Raw genomic sequence first — 24,385 nt, 5'->3', positions numbered from 1 at the left:
AATACATGCACAGTAGTGAGACCTTCAACACGGATCATTAAAATAGTATTACCTCACTCAAGTTTAAGTGGAATTCTTTGCAAATTGTTTTGAATGTGATACCACTATATATAAATCCGGGTTCGTATAGACAATCTTGCTTATAACTGAATATACTCTGAAACCTGCACCTTGCAGTAACCTCATTTTAGACATAATAAATGTATACCTCGAATTTTACTACAGCTGTCATCTTAATAACACAATCTATGACAAATGAGACTTTTAAACTTTGTAATTATAATCATTCTAAAAGAAAGGCAGCAATTTCCCTCGCATTCGCATAAGGAGTATACATTTCTCAACTTATTTGACATTAAAGAGCTTGTAGCTCTTACTTAATAAGACTGTAAAACGTCATCGTTGTTTCAGTAACAAAATCATGAACAAGGGTTTTGTCAACGAACGTCTCGTCCTTTTTTTTTTTTTTGAAAAAAAGGCATTGTTAAGTACCGAGACCTAATAAGTAATATACAGTGTTTACTTCACAAATCATAGAGGATATTCTTGTAGTGCTGAAGATCTGTATAATTATATTTGATTTACAGTTACTTTTTTAGATGACCTCATTTTGGTTGTATGGCCCTTGATGCGACTATGTATTTGTGAATTCAGCTTTCGGGTTTTGGTTTTTGGTGTTTCCGATAAAAACGCGCTCAGAGTTGCAACTGGGACGCATTAGGTTTTTTTTATGTTTTCATGGTGTTTTGAACAGGTTATATACCCTTCCATTCATATTTTTTAGTTCGGAATTTCATTACTTTTTTTTCGATACATGTGCAATGTAACATGGGAAAATAGAAAAGCTAAAACGTTACTGAATCTTGTTTTGTTAAAATTGAGAACAATTATAGATAGAGTACAATTAATAAGTATTTATCCTTTCTTTACCTTCTACTTTATATGAGACTTATTATAGATTATCGTCGATCATCTCAACGATGTTGATTTTCTCGCTTGACCCAGTACGAAAAACGTGAGAAAAGCAATCGAGTTGAGATGATCAATGATAATCTGTTTATCGCTATTTTACCTATGACGACGTTGTTAATGTTGTTAATTTCATTGATAACGGCGCGTGCGCCCTTAGTTTCTAGCGATAATTTTTCATATTACTCTTCTGTGCTGAGAAACTTCTAAGGAAATTATCTTTGAGACAGATCATTGGACATTTTCGTAAAAAAGCGATAACAGGAACTTACAATTATTGGGCTGTAGAACGGAAATCAACCAGGAACACATGACAATAAAATGGACGTACAAATACAGCCAACAAACGCAATTATGAACAAAAAATAGTCCAGACAGCCTGACTTTGTACATAAATCAAATGTGTTTGGGTTCATCTTGGTATACGTCCAAATCTCCTAATTTAGCCAGTCATTAATCCAATACAAAATATATAGTGATATCATACTTTATACTTTAAAAAATGGATAAACATTGAAATTACTTTGTTTATATTTTTATGAATATATTTAAATGCAGGTATCTAAAGATGGTCTTGTTGGATTTGTACCAGGGACTCTTCACCAAACAGAAATATTTACTGAAACTCTTACCCAAGCAGACCCAGCCTTTGTTGCACCATATTATTTTCCTGCACAAGACATTGGTTCAAAAATAAATGGGAAGCCGTACACTGGTCAGGTTTTGTACAGAGAAGGACCTGATATACCTGCAGGGGAGTTATCAAACTACTCCTCTATCATTCAGGAATCTATGGTGGGGTTAGAATACCAGTTCGAGGCTTCTTATGCTTTGGTGGTCACGTGGAAGGAAGTCATATCTAAAACCTCCGTTCTGAACAGTTGTAATCCCTGCAAGGTAAGTTACTAACTCTGCTCTTTACCCAATATGTGTACTATTTGTCATACTCATGAATTAACACGGAGTCACACAATTGTCTTTTTAAAGTGACCGACTTTAAATATTTTGCAAAAAGACATATTTTTTAGGCAGTACAAACTGTTTCATGAAAACTCACAGCAAATCAAACTAATATTTATATCTTTCAGGATATGACAATAATTTTGATTCTTAAGTACTAAGTGCATCATACAGATTGATAAAAATGAGGTTGCAGAAAGATGGATATGCATTTTTTCAGTAGGTTCTGATTAAAAGGAAACATTGACTTCCTACCCAGGAGTTTTCTTTTGCAAACATGTATAAAATTATAAGCGAATGCGTTATACAAAAGTTTTAATCTCAAAATCAGTTCAATCATGGTTATCGTTGTGTTGTGTTAACTGTTGTTAGACTTTCGGTCCATTGTGTTTTCGCCATGGCGTTGACAGTATACCCGGTAATTTGGACATATGAGTTTAAATGTCCCTTTCGTATCTTTCACCTCGCTTTGAGACATTTTGATATTTTTGTTTTTAATTTTCAAAAATGATTTAAAAAAAGATAACGCAATAAAATCAATGTTTAATAAATTAAATCGAAGCTAAGATCTTTTTTTTTAGATGAACAACGCCGGTGTTTTGAAAGAGCTTATTCATTTCTTGATACTTCATTCAATTATATGAAATATATATGATATGTGCTTATCCTTTTATCTTAAATCCAATTGACCAACTACGAGTTTCTATTTTATGGTCAAAAGGCACAATCGGTTCTTACTGTATCATAATAAAAAAATCATTGTGACATGGGAAATTTTAGGGGAAAAAGAAAAATCACAAATGTACTGAATTCCGAAGAAGATCCAAATGGAAAGTCCCTTATCCAATTGTAAAATCAAAAACTCACACGCATCAACCAACGGATAAGAACTGTCATATTCCTGACTTGGTACATTGAAGTCACTGTGCAGTGCGCCTTATTTCATATTATAGAGGATGTAGTTGATGAATGATTTTTGTTTCAGAATAATACATTTCAATTAGCAATGCTGACGGATGGTTCTTCTAGTTTTGTTATATTTAATTATGTGAAGATGGACATTACAACAGACAGGTTTACTCAGGTGAGAAATAACAACCATTAAAGGACATTACAACAGACAGGTTTACTCAGGTGAGAAATAACAACCATTACGTTTAGAGACTTAATGATGTCTTTACACCAAATCCATTGGTTGTTGGATGCCTATTGATTGATAATTTGGTCTTATATGCATGATTTTTGTATTAGTTGTTTTTTTAATTTGAACCAGCTGTTAGTAACTGCTAGTTCTTTCAGATATGTATTAAGTGGTTTTTTTTTTTTTTTTGTTGTTGTGATGCATAAGTACCCTGCCGCGTCCACAATGTGTTTTGGTAGATGTATTTCTATTTGTATCGATCTGATGAGTTAAGCCTATGTCAACTGATTTGTATAGGTTTTTTTTTTCATATGTTGTACTGTTACACCACTGTCCCAGGTTGGTGAGTGTAGTTCTCCAACTAGTTTAACCCTGCAACATTCAATTGTATGTGCCTGTCCCAAACTAGGAGTCTTTAATTTCAGTTTGTCGTTTGTTTCTGTGTAATATATTTGTTTTTCGTTCATTATTTATACATAAATTAGGCTGTTAGTTTTCTCGTTTGAATTTTTATACATTTGTCAATTCGGGACCAGTTAAAGCTGAATGTGCGGTATGGGCATTGCTCACTGGCTGAAGGAAGTATGTGAAAGATTTTAAGGAATCTATGGAAAGGAAATCCCTGACATAATAATTTATCAGTAATACATAGATTACGTGCATTAAAATTCTAAAACTTCAAAACTGACAAGGGCATAGAGAACGACTTGTGAAATATAAACACCGTAAGATAATGCCAAACGAACATCGCCATCCAAAAAAAAAAAAAATTATCAATAATGAACGAAAAATCGTCATTTTGTCGTTAATTTTAAGCGTGGAGTTTACCGTGTAAAACTAAAGTTTCTCAATTGAGGAAAGCACAGAAATTACCCGGCGTTTACATTTGACAAAACTAATCATCAGTATAACGATAAGTGTTGTTGACATTATCAGTTAAATTCAGTTGACTTTAGTCATAAACTGCATGTGATTCATAACAGTAAAAAAAAACAGGCGTAATGAGTGCCAACTGGAATAACTACAATCTGTCGATAAAGTTGTTGCCAATACGTACATGAAAATTATCAAGGAGAACATTATCAACTTCAATCTTCAAAAAACTTCAATCATCTCATCACAACTCCAGTAAGTATCTATCATATTTACCGTTCTCATTAGAAACAAAGGCTTTACATCAGTTGCATCAAATACATGTGTCGCTCATTTTATGATTCGGGTATTTTGATTACCGTTATGTTCTTCTTTCTTATTCATATACTGTTTTTGCTCATATGTATCCTCTAGTCGCAAGGGAGCGAAAGACGTGCTGATTTTCATATGGTTTAGTATTAATGACTGTTACAATTACCACAAAAAGATTGACACACGATAGAAGTAGACAACACACTTTTGATTTTCTTTTGTAGTCCGGTTTTAATGCTGGTGAGGGAAGAGGATACACAACCGCCTTAAATGCTGTACAATTAAAATATGCATTGAATTATCAAGGAAGTGATATGAAGGGGAGATATATCTACAGAATAGACGGAGAACAAATACAACATGGGGGATGCTCTGACGTTAATCGGGGAGGTAATGTATTTATTTTATTATATTATATATAGCCTAGTTGGCAGGGTGACCTAAACCTCTTTCTAGACACAAATCAGGCGGGTTTGTCACGATATCACAGACACATGGTTTCAGATCTAGCTTATGTTAGCATCCCTGTATAACCCTGGTCACCAGAAGGAGAACGTCTGTAGTGAAGTTAATTTTTGTACAAACATGAATTTTTAAATTATGGTAGTGGTTCCAAAAACACAATTTGAATCAAAGTAAATACGGTGTCACAGAATATTTTAGACTTTTGTGTTTATTAAGTAGCTTTATAGTTTGCAAAGAGTAACTGCTTAGCTGTTGGTGCTAAGCTTTCTTTTTTCATATTTATTGAACATTTTCTTTTTTTTTACCAAAGAAATAACTTTTTTTGTTAGATATATTTCTATTTGTATCCATTTGATTAGTTAAGCATTTTTCAACTGATTTTTATAGTTCGTTCTTGTGTTGCACAGTTACACCACTTTCCAAGATAAGGGAGAGGATTTGGATCCCGCTATCATGTTTGACGCCGCCACATTCTGTATGTATGTGCCTGTCCCAAGTCATGAGCCTGTTATTCAATGGTTGTCGTTTGTTGATGTAATACATATTCTCGTTCATTTTTTGTACATAAATTATGCCGTTTGTTTTCTCGTTTGAATTGTTTTACATTAGTCATTTCGAGGCCTTTTATAGCCGACTATGCGGTATTGTTTTTTGCTCGTTGTTAAAGGCCGTACGGTGACCTATAATTGTTAATTTCTTTGTCATTTGGTCTCTTTTGGAGAATTGTCTCATTGGCAATCATACCACATCTTCTTTTTTTATATATATCAAACCATGACTTGAAGGTATATTTTGTTTTCGCTCATGCGTAACATTTCCCGACACATTTTGTCATAAATCAAAACGGGTTTCAATTTGGAAATGAAGACTCAAATTCAAAATCTTACAATATATATATATTCACCTTTTTTTTAATAAATATATTTATATAAATTATGTTATATTTGAAGGTGTCCTAAACATTTATCCAACATTTGCCGGGATGCTTGGTGGTAAAATGCTAGATATATCTGGTCGATGTATGCAATTCAACGATCTCACCACACATGTTAAGTGTAGATTTGGAGAAGACAACAGTTTGGTCACATACGGTTATAAAATCAATTATATGAAAGCTCGATGCTCTGTCCCGAGGATGTCTGTACGTGGATGGGTATCTGTAGAAATGTCAGTTAACAACAGACCATATTCACATACAACTAAAATATTGATAGGTATGTAACTAGCAGTTAACTGGAGCTGGCATGTCAGTTAACTGCTAGTAGTCTGTTGTTATTTATGTATTATTGTCATTTTGTTTATTTTCTTTGGTTACATCTTCTGACATCAGACTCGGACTTCTCTTGAACTGAATTTTAATGTGCGTATTGTTATGCGTTTACTTTTCTACATTGGCTAGAGGTATAGGGGGAGGGTTGAGATCTCACAAACATGTTTAACCCCGCCGCATTTTTGCGCCTGTCCTAAGTCAGGAGCCTCTGGCCTTTGTTAGTCTTGTATTATTTTAATTTTAGTTTCTTGTGTACAATTTGGAAATTAGTATGGCGTTCATTATCACTGAACTAATATATATTTGTTTAGGGGCCAGTTGAAGGACGCCTCCGGGTGCGGAAATTTCTCGCTACATTGAAGACCTGTTGGTGACCTTCTGCTGTTGTTTTTTTTTTCTATGGTCGGGTTGTTGTCTCTTTGGCACATTCCCCATTTCCATTCTCAATTTTATAATAAGTAAAAAAAACGTTAATGGTTTCTATAAATGAACAAAAAATCTATAAAAAGGCGCTGTTCCACTGTAGGCCCATGTCATGTCATGTCTTATTGCTATTGTATATTCAATGATAAGTCGCTTTCGGTGATGTCAAAATCGACGTCAAAAATGAAGTCAGAAATGTGATTAATCCAAGAGGATAGATACCACTGTGTCAAAATAGTCCATATCAGTCAACTAAATCATGATGCCGTCTGTTTCAATTTTACCATTTTAACCCTTGGTTAGAGAACTTTCGATTCCAGTAACAAAAAAAGACAAATACAACCACACAGTCACCCCACTATAATATACAATAAAACAAGTCACACAATATTCCCCAACTTTATAAATGAAGTGATTAAATCAAACACTTAACAAATGTAACGAAAGAACAAACCTATATGGAAAGTAAGAAAATGAAATGGCACACAAAAGGTAATCTAAAAATTACAATCATAGAAGGGCGTATGGAATTATAAAAGGTAGATAAACCGAGCTGCCTTCTATAAAACATTAAGTAAATAAATATAACTTATAAGTTTACAAATAAAATAGGACTGCTTGTCAATGTCTATGTTTTCTTTTTCTTTTTTAAACCCTAGCGTTTTCGCACCGAACGTTTATCAATACCCTATAAACTGAATACTTTAGAGAGAGTTTCATCTGAGAGCTATAACTCTCAGTTCAACTTGATTCGGAGTTTTGTGCTTTTCGGATGTTTTAGCTAACAAACATGTTGTTTCCTAACAATAAACACTTTTCTAGTTTTGCCAACGAATATTTATTGACTTATACAGCAATTTGGTTTCAAATTATTGACATATTCATTTGGATCGCCAGTCTGATATCTGCAGATAGTACATGAGGAATGTGTGGTTAATCATTTACAGTGACCAATCTTGATGTGAAACAACATTCAGACAAATCACAGTCCTAAGACACCTTTCTTAACCTGACGGACGTTTCTTTGATAAAGGATAGTGTTGGAAATATAATGAAGCACATATCTTTTCTGCTTACCCATTCATCGGGTGTGTAATATATGATATATGTAGGTGCTTTTAGTCACTTATATTTGTTTTACAGTTCATCCTGGCAGAGTATCAAAGGGTGAGAAATTACATTTACCATACATGGGAAAGGGACAGGGATGGAACGAGACTGCCACAACACAGCTGTCATTGCATTGGAACAGTACTTTGCTGACAGACAATGAATATGCTAATGTCAACATTTCTTTGATGGGTTATAAGGAAGATAATAATGGGGTGAGTCAGGATAGGTGTTGTAGAGGGGATATTGTTAATATCGGATATGTTTCTTATGAGTTTGAATGTCCCTTGGGTATCTTTTGTCCCTTTTTGTTAACTTAGGGAACTTATATATGACAATATAGATAACAATATAAATCAGACGATTCCTTGATTTTGTTAATTGAGATTATATTTGTTTACAAGATATCGGATCTCCATAAACCTAACTGAGTTTTATAGGTCCTTCTAACTCCTCTGTTATGTTTTTTGAAAGTCCAAATATTTCTTATGTTCTGATATCATATTCCAGGTCTTTAAATTGATGTAAATGATGTACATCTTATATTATTGGGCATGTTAATGACCGCACAGGGCATTGCACTTCGAATGCTGAATACAGTTTATGACTTGGAAATCCTGCTTTTTTCAGCTAGATTTTTACCTTCAAGTTGATGTTTTATCTGTTCACTCCAGGTTTCGCTGCAAAATGAGGTTATTATCTGAGCAAGATAATAAATTATGCCATACGATTGTTTATATATATATATATATGTTAAATTTCTTACATTTCAGATAACGTGGGCAAATCTAAGAAGTATAGGAACTGTTCAAGCATCATCCGGTCAATTTACATTTCAGACAAATGATATAAATTGTATAGGTTCTGTGTGTGATGAGTATGAAATTGGAATTGTTATGGCTGAACTGCAAGATATAAAACAGGCTAAATTCTACAGGTATGAAGCTATTAAATGTTACACTGTTCCAAACATTTCAATTTTTTTAGAAATAATAATGCAAAGTCAAACGTGTTGTAGGATTCTTTAATGACTTATAATCTAATAAACATGTCTTTCGCGATGGTCGAATGATTTGTACCGTCACAGAAATTATGGCAGCCAAACAGAATTTATCTTTGTGACCAACTGAGAAATTAGTTTTGCAGTTGTATTTTTGTGACTCACATTTTTTTTTTTGTGAAATAAAAAACAATACGTTCTATTTACCTCAAAGAATTTTGCTAGACTACCAATAAAAGTTGCAACCAAGACCTTATTGGAAATCTTTATAATGCTTGTATTACATTTTTTGTATTTTTCAGATTCATAGTCAGTAAAGTTATAACCCTAGGTTTTTTTGTAAACAATGCCATGGTAATGAATCTGGGTGAGAATTGGCCTAGCCAAAAATGTAAGACTTGGTATGATCAGGACCGACAAGATATGAGTTGGCTGAACAACGTAGTGAGATGTCCATGCACACTGGTACAAGCTCTAAGTGATGTAGGAAATTTTCATGCTGATTTCGGATGTTACCTTTATGATAATAGAACCACTAAATGTAGATTTCACGAGGGATCTGTCCATTGTGTCCGATCTGTTCACCCTTCGTATGTTTATATTTTATATGATAAAGTACGGTATTTTCGTATGAAAGTCTCTCTACCAAATTAGTAAAACTGAAAATGACGAATGAACAATGTGTGATACTTTTTTTTTCTTGTTAGAGTGGTTTGTTGCTGCCTTATTATGTTATTATCATTGAAAGCAGACAACTCAACTGAAAAAAGAAAATGACTAGAAACAAACTATGACACAGCTTTATACTAAAAACTAAACTTCTTACAGGAGCCCAACTAAATTTTTAACCTTCAGTGCTCCGGAAGGGAATGCATCTCCGAAACTTGATATGGCATCCATCATGCTGCTCATGTAAACACAAATCCGGCAATAAATCTAACAGGATGGCCTTATTTTTGTATGCACTTTGAGCAATTTTAAAATGAAACCCATGATAAAACATTTATAAAACAAGTAGTCGGCGTCAATTAGCTTTTGTATCCTGACATCAAATTGTAAAACTGTTTTAATGAAATTGAAACGTTTTTTTTGTTAAACTCTTTTCTAGATATAATAACCACATTAAAACTGATTTTGCTATTTCATTAGACAAACCGGGGCTGGAAACCAGTGTTGTTACGATGCCGGCGGTAATCTCAGGTATTCATCTGATAGTTTTCAAGGCAGTACGCCAGATAGAAGCCATGCTGCGGGTGCTTATCCTTATGGTAAAACCGGACTTGTTCCCGACATGTCCCACTGGGTTAAAGATGTTGTGACGTTCTATCAATGTTGTTTGTGGAATGATTACAGGAAATGTGATTATTACATGGACCAGCGGTCAACCCGGGACTGTAAAGGATATAATCCACCAACACCGGGTAAAAACATGTTAACATATTGCTACACATATGAATTTAATTTTGTTTTTTTAAGCCAATACAAATCTGTTTCGTCTTTACCATTTATACACCGAAAAACTTTCACATATGTCATTTTAAAAAGTCGATTATTCCTATGTATCAATTGATGCTACACCAACTGATTGTTACGGGTTAAATAAGATCCTTTATCCTCTTAAATGGGATGCCTATATCTCAATGGATGCCACACCAACTGATTGTTACGGGTTAAATAAGATCCTTAATCCTCTTAAATGGGATGCCTATGTCTCAATTGATGCTACACCAACTGATTGTTACGGGTTAAATAAGATCCTTTATCCTCTTAAATGGGATGCCTATGTCTCAATTGATGCTACACCAACTGATTGTTACGTGTTAAATAAAATCCTTTATCCTCTTTAATGGGATGCCTTACAATATCAAAATGATTTATAAGTTTTATCTTTTCTTATTCATTTACAGCGATGCTGTTTGGCCAAGGTCATATTGAAATAATTTATAAGATTTATCTTTTCTTATTCATTTACAGCGATGCTGTTTGGCCAAGGTCATATTGAAACTTTTGATGGGATGCATCAACGTATGTGTGGTCATGGCGACTTCCTATTGATGAAGACTACGTTACCGGATACTAGTGTTGTCACAGTTCAAGGTCGATTTTACGAAAATGTTTTCCCAAAAATTGTTGGTAAGTATATAATTATTAATTATACAGTTATTGTCCAGTAACATTGCCAAACGTAGAAGATTTATAAAAGTACATTTTGTAGATATTATTCAATCCTTAAGAAATTGGACTTACTCATCTAAGAATAACTCCTGCAAAATAACAATAATAGGCACATTTATCAACGTAAAGTTATTCAAAAAGGATATTTCTTTGTAAAAAGTTTTGGTTAAGAGAGAAATGCAATATTGTAATCTATTATATATTTTTTTCAATTTTCATAGAAATCAAAATATCTCAATAACACTATAATTGTTTTAACATAAACTATTATATGTTGCTTTTTATGAAGGGGAAACGGGAAATACGTCTGTCATGTTAACCAATGTAGGCATTCGTGTTGTTCTTGGTGGTTCTACAGAAACTGTAGAAATAAGACTAAAGTTGCCAACAGCAGATAGGAGTGCACGCAAAATTGACGTCCTGGTTAATCATCAATATCATTTCTTCGATAATAAACAATCCTACTGGCAGGACTTTAAATGTGAGTATGTGTTTAGTGCTATTATTATCTTTGCATCTGTCAAATTATATAAAAGGCCGTGTGGGAATCAAATTTGAAAAAAATTTGCGAGCAGAACATCTTAGCATTATATGCATAAACGACACTGTCAACTCTTTAAAATGCAATGGCAAAAAAAAATCTTTTCATGGTGTTTTAAGACTTAATCCTGAATATATTATTTATTTTGGACCCTGATATATTATTTATTTTGGACCCTGAACACTGATTATTTTTAAATGAAGTTTGTTCGACATTATATACCTGCAATATCGTTATTAGCTATGTATATTATTGTATGTTGTTCGTCCTGAATATGCATGAAATATTTGCCACTGGACGTTAAGCAACCAATAATCAATAATCAATCAATATTGTATTGTTGTTAACATGTTCTATTTAAGTAGGAATGCAAATGACTGCTGTATTTTGTAGTACAAACAAATATTAACTTTGGTGCGGCCTCCTAACAGACAGTAGATAGATTAGATACTAAATCAGTTACTAAATCTATCCACACTGATATATATATTTTTAAGTTGTTTTCTAATGTCTCTGTACCATATTTAATGGTACCCAAACCTGGCCATATTGAATATAGCCTAAACTTAAAATGCTTACATTGTATAAATAAATGAATTACTAAACATGTGTCTTTTGTCGTTATTATTTAAACTACTAGCAATTATATCATTGTTTATCTTTTAAGCTTTTATCGTGGCGAATACAGATGAGACAGGTATGGAATCAAACTTCACAGTTATTCTACAGGATGGACTTGCTATACAAGTAGCTGATTGTGACCGGACATTATGTGTTGTAGTTATAGCACCTCCATCACTTCAGGTATATAAAACATATTTGTCAAAGTAACGTTACATTTAAAATGTAAATAGAAAAATAGAACATATTCCTTTCTACTATATTAAAAACATCAACATTAGTCAGAATCTGGGAAGTCGTTATTATTGAAAATGTTGTGATTTCGTGTAAAACTTTTATAAAATGTTTTAGGGAATACAAACACGAACCAAGTGATAAAATATTTGTTTATAAAAGACCACAGACTTCAACTCTGCATATATCTCACAGTAAAAGTTCATTTTAATGTTTTATTTAACAAATGTGATATGTTTTCAGGGGAAAGTAGAAGGTCTTCTTGGAAACTTTAATGGAAATGCTACAGACGACCTACTTAATGTCAATTATACCGTTGCTGCACAGATTAATAATAACTCATTGGATGATTTAATGCTTTATCAGCTGTTCAAATACCCATGTAAGTATACGATGAGTAATTTTGTCCTTAAAAATTAAATTGCATATATGCGGCTTTATGTAAAACTGTAACCAATAAAAAGAATTTCAAGATAGTACTAAAAACATAACATTCGAAGCAAACTAAGCGCTAAAGAAGTTCTAAACTAAACGAGGCCTGTTTATTAAATTTGTCTATTGTGAATATTATGTATGTTGTTCCGTACCTTTATCATTGCATATTAGCTCATATATACATTTGATATACAATCACTCATGTCGTTTATAGGGGCAGCACAAAAAGACAAAAGTGTTCTACCAATGTACGTCGATCCAAGTTATAATCCACCAATTTGTTCAATAGAACAACCCAAAAGACAACCACTACAAGAATGTCACGACAATAAGCCTTGTATGTTTGACTATAGAGCTACTGGTGACAAGGAAATAGCAATGAAAACTAAATCAATGTCAATGAGAATCCATGAGCTACGACGTTTCCTAGCTCCAGGTAAATATAAACTCTTTCATCTATAGATATAGAACAAATAGTTGGCTATAAGTTGGAAAAGCAAAATTTGAGCTGTCATGTAATGTTGTCATTTTAATGTTATATTTAACATTGCCATAAAAGCGGGAGATTTGGCTAGCCACAAAACCAGGTGCAACCCACCATTCTGTCTTAAAATGTTCTGTACCAAGTCCATGGCCATTGTTATATTATAGTTCGTTTCTGTGTGTGTTCCATTTTTATGTTGTGTTTCTGTTGTGTCGTAGTTCTCCTCTTATATTTGATATGTTCCCTCGGTTTTAGTTTGTAACCCGGATTTGTTTTTTTCTTAAACGATTTATGACTTTCGAACAGCGGAAAACTACTATTTCCTTTAACTTTAAATCGGGCACAAATTGATTGAGAGAAAACAAATCAAACACATAAAGCTTTAGCAAAATGACGATATTTAAAACACAATATCTGTATTAATTCGCCTTTTTCATGTTCACGAAAAGGATATTGCAAGTATTGGCATGATACATTTAACATTCAAAGTGATTTCAGCTACACCATTTGTGTTGTTTGCGTCTATGTAAGATTTATGTTGTCTCTTTGAAATATTCCCAATTTTCATTCTCAACTTTATTGTTTGAATTGTTTTAGTCGGTTGAATCGTATGACTGCGATGTATGCTTACACATTTGTGGCTGGAAGGTCCCGGGGTTCGGTATTATTGTCGCGTTAGCCTTTTATGTCTGTTTGTGTTGCTTGTCCATTTTTGTAAATATAACAAAGTACAAACATATGTCATACAAGTGGCTGGTTAAGCTAACTATAAAACTGGGTTTAACTCACCGTTTTCCTTTAGAGTGTTTGATTTTGTCAGTTTTTCTAGAGTTCTGCTTTTTAATTTTTCATTGTAGTGCATTATTTTTTAATACTTTCAAAAGAGGGACGAAAGATACCAGAGGGACAGTCAAACTCCTAAATCGAAAATAAACTTGACAACACCATGTGAATGTTTCAGTTCGATTGTATAATGTATGTGCATGGTCTACTTATAATTTGATTATATATGTTTAAAGACAATCTGCTCATATATACATTTACAATTGGTATACTAGTTATTTTCATCAACTTTTTTAAGTGTTTGTAACTCTTAATGAAAATACCAGGCCTTGCCCAGAAGAGTAAAATTTATGTAGAATAAAGATTGATTACATGGTTGTCAAATAAAATAGTTTTTTTTTTTTTTTTGAAAGTGTTCAGCTAAATTTAGAATATTTGTAAATTGCAGTTAGGACCTGTGGACTACTAAATGTTCCTAAAAGTATTAAGAGTAACACGAATTACTCACTCGGACAGACCGTTACTATAGAGAGTTGTAGACAGGGACATTTACAGGGCGACGACAAAACGTACAGATGTTCACCTACCGGTGAAAATACTCAGACATGGTCTCCTTCGGTTAATGCCAAATGTTCGGGTAATTATTAAGTAGTGTACTATTGTATAAACCAAATATATCTGAGGCATCGTTATAGTAAGTTCTTTTATCAATGTATCATTGCAAGGAACGAAATATGACAAAACGAATGTATTATTATGAATATTATCTTTAAAAAAATATAAAAAAGTGATTATTCGGTTCTTACTGCTGTAACACTCCACACACGAGAAACAATCGCAACAATCATAAGTGTTAAACAGGATTATTATTATTTTATATTAAAATTTAGAGTCATATGAGCCGTACCTTGCTTCGAAGGATTAGTTTTTTCATCTAGAATAATCGTTTTTATGTCACGATAAAATTACCAACTGCGTTCAGCAGAGTTTTTCAACAGCTTAAAATCCGTCAGAGACACGTTTAATGAAAATAAAGGCAATGCATAACAGTTATTGTTGAAATATCTTGTTAGCCAGTAGATTTGTTGTATACCTTTATCTACACAATGATAGTAAAGGTAGTTTTACGGTTCCTTTTTTATACTGGCACTCTTTGTGTTTATTTAAAAAAAAAGTAACACAGCTATATTTTGTAGCAGATTCCTACGGATGTTGCTACAGTTAGGTGCGTCATACAACATTCGGGAAAACTCATTCAATTTTGTCTAGTCGGGTTACAATCGGGATTATGTCGTGACAGATTCTGCTGTAATGTTCTTTAGATTTTGAGATTTGTTATTGCTGTTTTTTTTGTTTTTTTTTTGCTGATTGAGTCCAGATTGAATCCCGAATGCGAACCGTCTTTGACGAAACGATCTGGAACAGTCCTGTTATAAAACGAAATTCGTCTGAATCCCGACAATTACAGAACATGATACGACTGAGTCTAGACAAAGCCGTTTGCAACACAGAGCAGAAGACGGTGATAAGATTGCGTTCCGAAAGTACCTGATCATCCCAAATATGGCGACAGTTTTTTAACGGATATCCTCCGTCAGCGTCGGTGGACTGTCTGATCACTGATCTGATGTCTGTTGGATCGCATTCGGCATAATTGGGACGATGTCGGGATAGATTAGGTCGGTTTAACCCCGGGAAAGATGAATATCGGATAAGAAACTGATTGTGAACGGGATAATCGGGACAAGTTCGGATGGAAACGGCTGAATTTGGACGCTTCCTGAACAATATCTGATTGTTGTCGATATTAAATAAATGTTTTATACAACTTTCAAGTTTAAATTTCCAGCCACGATTTTCAAGATCGTGATCAGACTTTTAACAAATTATTATCGGGAATGCTCCTAACAAGGACGGCAGTAAAAATCGCGAATGTATGACCCCAGCTTTACCCTTCACCAGTTTCTCGGCCTCATATAAAAAAGTTTATATTTTTCTGACATTGGCTTAATATTATATATTTACTATGTGTACATGATTTAAACGGGTGTACGATATTAATTAGTGCAGTGTAAAGAATAGTTAACAAAATGTGGAACAAATTATTATTCATCAATATGATAAAAATAGTTTTAGGTAGTTATCAGGCCGACTTGTGGGCTCAATGAGCATCCTCCTTTAATTTAAACATATATGGACAGTATTTAATTGCATTTCAGAAACAGTTGACGAAGCCGAAACCGGTATTATAATTGGAATAGTTGTTGCTGTTGTTATTGCTGTTGTTGTTTTCATAGTTATTGTTGTTTTAATTAAAACGTTTCGTAGGTCTAGAAGGTGAGTATGCAATTACCTCAAAGAATTAAATTATGTATGTTGATAAAAAGTAAAATCACAAAATATTGAACTCCGAGGAAATTCAAAACGAACAGTCTCTAATCAAATGGCAATATCAAATGATCTGCTTATGAAAACAGGACATACATATTTTAGAAAATGTTAATAAAGTGGTGAGATCTAAAAAAAAATATATATATATAATTGAACTCCAACATTGTTTTATGTGTCTGTCATGTGACATAAACCTTGAGTTGTCGTTCGTCATATCGTTTTGTGATTTAAAGAATTATGTACTGATTTTTCTTTTTTATCAATTCATAACGTTTATTGTGTAGAGACTATTTGGAGCTGGGTATTGTTAATTCGACAATGAAAGACTGCATGTAGCAACATGACACTTTCCTTGTCTTTTTTTTCCTAAAATAATTCATATACAAATCTTATTTTTCATATGTTGATTTAGTTGCAGACGTTACTTTTTTTCAGTCGTAGCTATTTCTATCTTTTCTCAGGTGCCAAATGTGTTGATGATCGTGTATTATTATATCATACTAGAACACACCCGTATATCGCGGGTCCGTGACTGAATTAAAGTATAAGATAAGATAAGATAAGAATTTTATTAATCTAATCAAGAACCCATAAAGGGCATCATTTTACAACACAATATGATTGGAAAAAGCAAAACAGAAAACTAATACATACTATAACGTTATGAACAGGATCAGAGCCTAACACAACATGTGTTTTATATAACTATTATATTAAACCTTATAACAATAAAATACTAAATTACTTCATATATTTTGTTTACATCTGGATCTTATTTCTAAACCTTTAATAATGTAATTTCCTAGGCACATGAGAGTTGGTAAATGCTCATTTGTGAATAGCCAGAAATATTTCTTATCATTAGGTAGTTCTTTAAAATTAGTACAAAAAGTGATAACTTTATCAAATAATAATTTCCTCTGTTCATCATATAATGGACAATTTACTGTAAAATGGGTCTCATCTTCGATAGAATTTGATCCATGTGATAAGCAGTGATGACATAGACGTTGAGTTCTCTCTATGTATTTTTTATTATATCTATCTTTCTCAATTTTAAGATCATGAGCACTTATTCTCATTTTACATATAGCTCTTCTTATACTAAAATCTTTAATTGATAAATAAGCCTCCTTTACAAAGTCTGTCTTGAGGTTGAAATAATTCTCTAATTTACTATTACCTTGTGATAAGGTTTCAGATCTTTTGACCAACCAAAATGTTTTGAAACTATTACAAAGTTTACATTTTACAAATTTAATTAATTTATTGAGCTTTGTATCTAAATTTTGTATATCAAGTGATTGAAGTACATATTTCATAGATGAATACCAACAATTAATGTTTTCTGCATCTAAAATTTTATTACAAACATAAGCATCATAAAGTAACCCTGTGTCCAACTTGTTAAGCCTGTGTACATATTTTACCATAGATATAATGACAGAAAAATAAAGAGGAAATCTTGCAACCTCTGATAACACTGCTAAATTTGAGGCTTTCTTATTTACACCAAGAATATACTTTAAATATCTGAAATGTGATTTTTCCAAATAATCATTTATGTAGATTAATTCAAATAGATAATCACTTTTTTTCTTGCAAGCAGCAGAGTTAATTTTAAATGAACTCCAAATTTCACTACAATATAATAAAATTGGTTTTATTGTGTGATCATATAAATGAATTGCAGTACCAATACTTGGATTACAAGCTGACATGGATTTTTGTAATTTAAATTTTGCCTTTAAGGATTTTTTGAATAGCTCTTCTTTCCCCTGTTGAAAAAGACCACTAGAAGTAAGACTATCCCTAAATATTTACATTTATTAACACATTCTATAGCCTCTTTATCTAAATAAAATGATTCCTTTAAAAATTTTCCAGGCTTGTTAAAAATTAAAACTTTTGTTTTGGACAAGTTTACATGTAGACACCAGTCAATACAATAAGTATGCAATATATCAAGTCGGTTTTGAAGACCTTTTTTAGTGTTTGATAATACAATAATGTCATCAGCGTACATAAGACAATCAATTCTACGCCCATTGATATCAACAGCATCTGGACTTGGCTCAAATTTTGGAGGCAGATCGTTAATGAAAAGCTTAAATAAGTTTGGACTTAGAACATCCCCTTGTCTTACCCCAACTAGTGAATTGAAAGGTGGTGTTAATACATTGCCCACTTTCACAGACATTTCATTCTTGCTGTACATATCTTTTAAAATAGTATAAAATTTTCCAGATATGTTATTTTCCAATAATTTATATTTAATACCACAGTGTATGACCCTGTCGAAAGCCTTTTTAAAGTCCACAAAGCAAGCATAGATTTTTCCCCCTTTTTTGTTAGTATATTTATCTAATATGGTTTTTAAAACAAACATATGATCAGATGTTCTACTCTTTTTTTGAAAAACCAATCTGACATGGATGAATTATATAATTTTTATCAAGATGAATGTCAAGTCTTTTATTAAGAATCCTGTTAAATAATTTTCCAATGCATGAATTTATTGCTATGCCTCTGTAATTTTCAGGTTTTCTAGGACTCCCTGCTTTAAAAATTGGACATAAATAAGATAATGCCCATTTGTGAGGGTATTTTCCAGAGCAGAATACTAAATTAAAAAGTTTCTGTAAAACAGGTGCAAATATACTTCCCCCAGATTTTAATATCTCATTTTGGAATACCATCCAATCCTGCAGCTTTATTATTCTTTAGTTTATTTATAGCATCTAAAATTTCTTTTAGGGTTATTTTGTAATCTAGTTCACAAAAAGTTGGATTTTTTTCTAAATTTTTTACTTTTTTACTAATTTCCTCTAATCTGTCTTTAAATTTGTCAGAGTTAAAATTTAAAGATTGAAAATATGAAAACCAGACATTACTTTGAATAGAATTTTCTGGACCATCCGAAATGTCTTCTTTTAATTCTTTAATGAGATTCCAATAACTCTTTGGATTATTATCCCTTAGATTATCCAGACTGTCAAGAATGTTTTGTTTAAATTTCCTTTCTTTATATTTACGTAGCTTATTATACTCTCTATAACATTTATAATAAGACCCTTTTATAATTGGGTCCCATGGGAATTTTGATAATAGCTTACCTTTAGAAATAAGACTTTTACGTTTTTTCACTAGGTCTATGTCAAACCATTTTTTATTTTTATGTTTACGTACACCTTTTAATTTTGTTTTACGAAATATTAAACATTTACTAGCAGCGTTATCTATTATATTAAAACATTCATTAGCCGCTTGTTCAATATAGTCCTCTGAAAGATTAATTTTTGAGTCTAAAAATTTTTTAATACTGTTTTTAATATTTGGCTGGCATAAAGTATCTTGAAGTTTTTGTGTAGAAGTTTCTGACCATATAGATTTTCCTGGAAATAAAATAGTAATGTCTTGCTCATTATTTTTATGTGAATAACTAGCTAACATGCCAAATGTTAGTTTACAGTAACAGTCTGACAGAGTTGATAAAAAATCAGCAACATGAAAAAATAAAGTGTCTGCAATCAAGTCTTCTGACACGATAACATAGTCAACCACACTACTACCTACTGCTTTCATACAAGTGTATTTACCATAAGAATCACCCCACATTCTCCCATTTAAAATACGTAATTTGGACGCAATACACAAGTCCAGAAGTTGTTTACCTCTTGAATCTACTTTCATATCATAACTACATCTTTTTTCTTGAATAACATCACAACTATAATTATCATACATTGGTATATGTGTATCATTTACATCATTAATTATAAAATCTGGCTCTGACCCTGTCCTTGCATTTAAGTCCCCACACAATATAATACTACCTTGTTGACTAAACTTAATAATATCTTTTTCTATGTTTTCAAGTGTGTCGTCTTCTGATTTCTCAGCATAAAATGAAGTTGCAGGTATAATATATGCCAAACATAGAAATATATCTGTATTTAGATTAAAATAATGTTTATCAAATTGCAACCATTGATAATCTTTACATGTATTTGTTAAAATCTTGATGCCCTTGCGAACTTCATATTTTATCAAAATACCTAGGCCCCCCTAGTATCTAGAATTAGTTGATTGTGGTCTACAAATAGGGTAATAGTTAAAACCCTCAATATTGACTGTAGTGTTATAACCTACATGGGTCTCAGTTAATAGTACAACATCATAATTTCTTATCTCTTGAAGAAAAAGGGGTCTGTTATTTTATCATGGTGTTTTGGAATAAGCCCACCTATATTCCAAACACAAAATGTTATGTTGTGGAAAAAATTATTTTTCTTTTGACTGGTCTTTAATCAAATTTTTTGTTTTAATTTCCCTCTGATGACCACTTCTAAGTTGTACAATATTTTTTTTTTAGATAGAGAGTTAGCTTTTGGGCAGGTACAATGTAATATGAATATGAAATCCTTGTAAAGTAATAAAACTCTTTTCCCTCTTATGAAATAACTAAATCCTCTAACTGAGGAAAGGTAAAAATGGGTTAACCTTTTCTTGTCCTATAATTTTATAAATGACAATTTAAGTTTATACAAGACAGAAAGCAAAACAAAATCTAACTACAATTGCTTATAATATGTATTAAACAAAACTTAATTATAACTGGCAACTTTATTTTCTTTTATATTATGCGCAAGCCTTATTTTAGTATTAGTATTGTCATCTGATAAAGTCATGCTGATTATAAGATACAGAGTTTTCTCTGCTTTCAAATCTTTCTGTTTGAACCCGTCGAACTGGAACTTATCAATTATTGATAATATTAATTATTTGGAAAACAAAAGGTCCTGGAATGGAGTATTTTTTAATCAACAGTATTGTCCTATATTAGTTATAAATATTGAATTCTTTGATTCGCTGTTTTACGTCATGCCCGCTAACAAATTTAAAACTGTACCTATACGCCTTATTTTAGTCCAGATTTTTAGTATTCGTATTGTTATCTTAGAAAGTCTAACTGATTAAAATACTACAATAGGTAACAATTTGACAATTAAGTAGTGTCAACCCTGTGATTATGGCCCGTGTAATACAATATAGCATATTAATCCTGAATACACCGTTTGGTGGTGCGCCTGTCAGATGCGGAACGTACAGATAAGGTAATCGGTAACAGGTGAATATACTATTGGTATCGGTATTAGACTCGACCCGGAACTTCTTAATTATTGGCAATATTAATTACGTGGAAAACAAAAGGGCCTGGAGTGGTGTAATTTTTAATCTACACCTTTGTACTATATTAGTTATATATAAAGTTGAATTCTTTGATTCGTCGTTTTTACGTGATGACGGCTGACAAATTGGACCTCGTAATTTTAGTATTATAGATTTTCAGTAGATACCTTCTAATTCGTCTTCAATGGGCATTTGGGGATTTATGCATGTTTATACAAATACGTAAAATATAATGCAACACTCTATGCACGATTAGACTGGAATATTTTATGTATCTTCAACGCATTTAAGTCATTATTAACACGCATGTGTTGCTGTCATGAACAAAGTTCATATTAAAAGATAGAGCTGTTAACTATTCGCTTCCAAAAACGCTGAGAAGGAATACAAAACAGACATAAAATGTGTTAAATAGTTTGCTAAATTGTATTTGTATAGTAGATTAACACAATCATTTTTAAAGTTCGATGCACAATAGTTGTTCCTTTCTGGATGAGTGTTGTTGTTCTTATTCATTAAATTATCGAATCTTTTAAAAATAATCCTGAGAAAGCAGTTGTAAGAGTGATAAACTCATCATAGATGCCAAGATTAAATGTGTGTACGCCAGAACTGCGTTTTGTCCAGAAAAGAGTCATCAGTGACGCTCAATTAACTCAATAGGTTAAAAGTACACATAATTTCGTACAAGGTTTTAAATTAATGCAAGTAATATTTCCAATATAACTAAAATATTTTTCAATATTCGCTTTTCCTCCTTCTAAATCTTTGGTTGAGTGGTGTCTAGAAGTATGGTTATCGCTGGCATCCTCCCCCCCCCCCCCCCCCCCCAAAAAAAAAAACAGCTCTTAAGGATGTACTTATGTGAGGTTTTGGAATTCGTCAAATGTTCGGACTCCTTGGGGTTTTTCCATATAATGCAAGGTAAAATATTTTGCCCCATAACACCAATTTATTTTTTCATATAAGTCTTAATAGCTCACGAAAGGTCGTTTACCAAAATTTTAGAAGATTCTTAATTTTCTTTCTTTTGTTTTGAGACCCAAACAATACCAATGCAAATATAAGGTAAAATTCCGAGTCAGCCTTTTCCCGCCATATTTTAAATCTCAAATATCTCGAAAAGGAGGTCCATGACCTATCAATATTTTTAGCTTATTTTTATCCTTAATGAATGCTCTACCAGCTTATAGAATCAATTTCAAACTCTTAATTTATTAATTTTTACCTAACCTCACCTAAGTACATCCTTAAGTGGGGCGTCCAATTGGCTTTCCTGGATACAGTAATGCGGATACACGTCCAATCTAGATATACGAATTTCTTTCTTGATTCATGTAAAATATTATGTTCTATGGAATGTTTAGTTTGAAAATAATGTGTGGGTCTTTTTAACGTATTTCAACAAATGTTTCTTTTTAGTTATGATACTGGTAAAGGACAATACAGATCGCCTTCTAACCCTGTAACAGACGAAAACGTGGAATATAGTGCGAGTTACAGTCGATCACATAAACCAACAAGAGTACCTACTGATGAGGGAAAGAAGTAAAAAGCTAGGCAGGGATACAGTTTATATACATTGTACTCATCATCATGCTAATGGTGTACTATTGGTTAAAGTTTATTGAATGGATACTAAAATATAGAGATACATGGCAGAGGAATGTCTTTAAATGTAAGCGTGTCTGAGAGTCGATGGAAATTGTTAGTTTTCAGAATAGAGGTGAAACATATTGTATTATTCTTAGCAAAAATCGTGTCTGCTTGTGTACAATAGGTCTTCATGTGAAGAACTAAATATCAAATGATACTTTGGAATGTATTGAAACAGAATTCTCAGGGAAACAATGCAATCAACTATCGTTATCAATTATCGTATACTATATAGCATTATTATTGTAAATATCCATTCTGAATCGTCATATCAAGGATAACAGGGTGGTTTTCTTAAGAAACATTGAATTGTATTAGAAAAATGACAACTAGCATTTTGAGGATTTTATTCTTTTCGTTCGGAATTCAGTAAACTTACCTGAATTCACATTTTATTTCGTGTATTGTTCATTTTTTTCTTCAAATCGACGCATTTAACTTATAAACAGTAATTTGTATTTTCATTTTCCTTTTTATACTGATGATCAGATATGCAAATATTTTACAATTATTTTGCTGAGCCTTTGAACTGGAAGATATGCCACGTATGTCCTATGTTTATTTGCATTAGAACAGAACTTAAGAAATTCGAGTGCTTTTCAAAAATCAATTTTCGTTTAAGTAATAATCTTATATATCCGAAATAGGTTTCAAATTATTAGAGTTATCGAGAAAGGCAGCATTAGCAACATATTTGTATAAACATTATCTCTATACATGATGGTCATGCATTTCATTTCATTTTTAATTAAAATAAGGTATAAAAATGTAGTTCATTCTTGTTACTAGTATACCATTCTTGCAACCGTGCAAGATTGCCTTCAGAGGCGGATTTATGGGGGCAGGGGGCCCGGGCCCCCCTTTTGAGAAAAAATTTTGGTTTCTTATATAGGGAATCACTGAAGCGTGACAAAATCAGGCCCCCTCTTAGGCAGCAAGTGGGCCCCCACTTATGAAAATTTCTGGATCCGCCACTATCCTTGCTTAAATATAACATTTACACTTCAGTAGTAATGTACATGTACATCTCTTTCTATAATTTAGCTTCTAATATTTTACAATCATGTAAGTGCAATTTCGTGTAACCATATTTAAAGTTATATGATGCCGTTTCACCCGTCACAATAATGTAATAAATTAAATTAAGGCAACCACATGTGGAGCAGGGCCTGCTTTTGGTTGTGTTCTTGTTGTTCGGAGAATTTGGACATATTTGGGCGAAATGTGATTTTAAGGACACATTTTAGGAAATGAACACTTTTGACAGTGTTCCAAATGAGTTTCATATTTAATAAACTTCAGAATGGTAACAACACAAACTTCATCACAATTACCGAGTCATGTCACAC

At 32.4% G+C, this 24,385-nt stretch overlaps 1 protein-coding gene across 1 annotated transcript in view; it reads left to right on the top strand.

Moving 5' to 3' along the window:
* The window catches only part of LOC143084901 (sushi domain-containing protein 2-like), a 35,243-nt gene extending 11,436 nt beyond the window's left edge, over positions 1–23,807 (top strand). The window contains exons 3-18 of the mRNA XM_076260965.1: positions 1,528–1,866; positions 2,915–3,013; positions 4,480–4,645; positions 5,671–5,934; positions 7,557–7,738; positions 8,297–8,460; positions 8,826–9,113; positions 9,673–9,944; positions 10,498–10,656; positions 10,988–11,179; positions 11,907–12,043; positions 12,338–12,476; positions 12,744–12,965; positions 14,245–14,433; positions 16,016–16,133; positions 22,803–23,807. Coding sequence (XP_076117080.1) covers positions 1,528–1,866; positions 2,915–3,013; positions 4,480–4,645; positions 5,671–5,934; positions 7,557–7,738; positions 8,297–8,460; positions 8,826–9,113; positions 9,673–9,944; positions 10,498–10,656; positions 10,988–11,179; positions 11,907–12,043; positions 12,338–12,476; positions 12,744–12,965; positions 14,245–14,433; positions 16,016–16,133; positions 22,803–22,932 — 3,060 coding nt within the window. The 3' untranslated portion in view covers positions 22,933–23,807. The remainder of the gene's footprint in view (positions 1–1,527; positions 1,867–2,914; positions 3,014–4,479; positions 4,646–5,670; positions 5,935–7,556; positions 7,739–8,296; positions 8,461–8,825; positions 9,114–9,672; positions 9,945–10,497; positions 10,657–10,987; positions 11,180–11,906; positions 12,044–12,337; positions 12,477–12,743; positions 12,966–14,244; positions 14,434–16,015; positions 16,134–22,802) is intronic.
* The last annotated feature ends 578 nt before the right edge of the window (positions 23,808–24,385 follow it).

The sequence above is a fragment of the Mytilus galloprovincialis genome, chromosome 8 (genome assembly GCF_965363235.1).
Source record: "Mytilus galloprovincialis chromosome 8, xbMytGall1.hap1.1, whole genome shotgun sequence".
NCBI classification, from domain to species: domain Eukaryota; kingdom Metazoa; phylum Mollusca; class Bivalvia; order Mytilida; family Mytilidae; genus Mytilus; species Mytilus galloprovincialis.
Note: the sequence above shows the minus strand (reverse complement) of the source record. Positions and strands in the feature narration are given on the sequence as shown.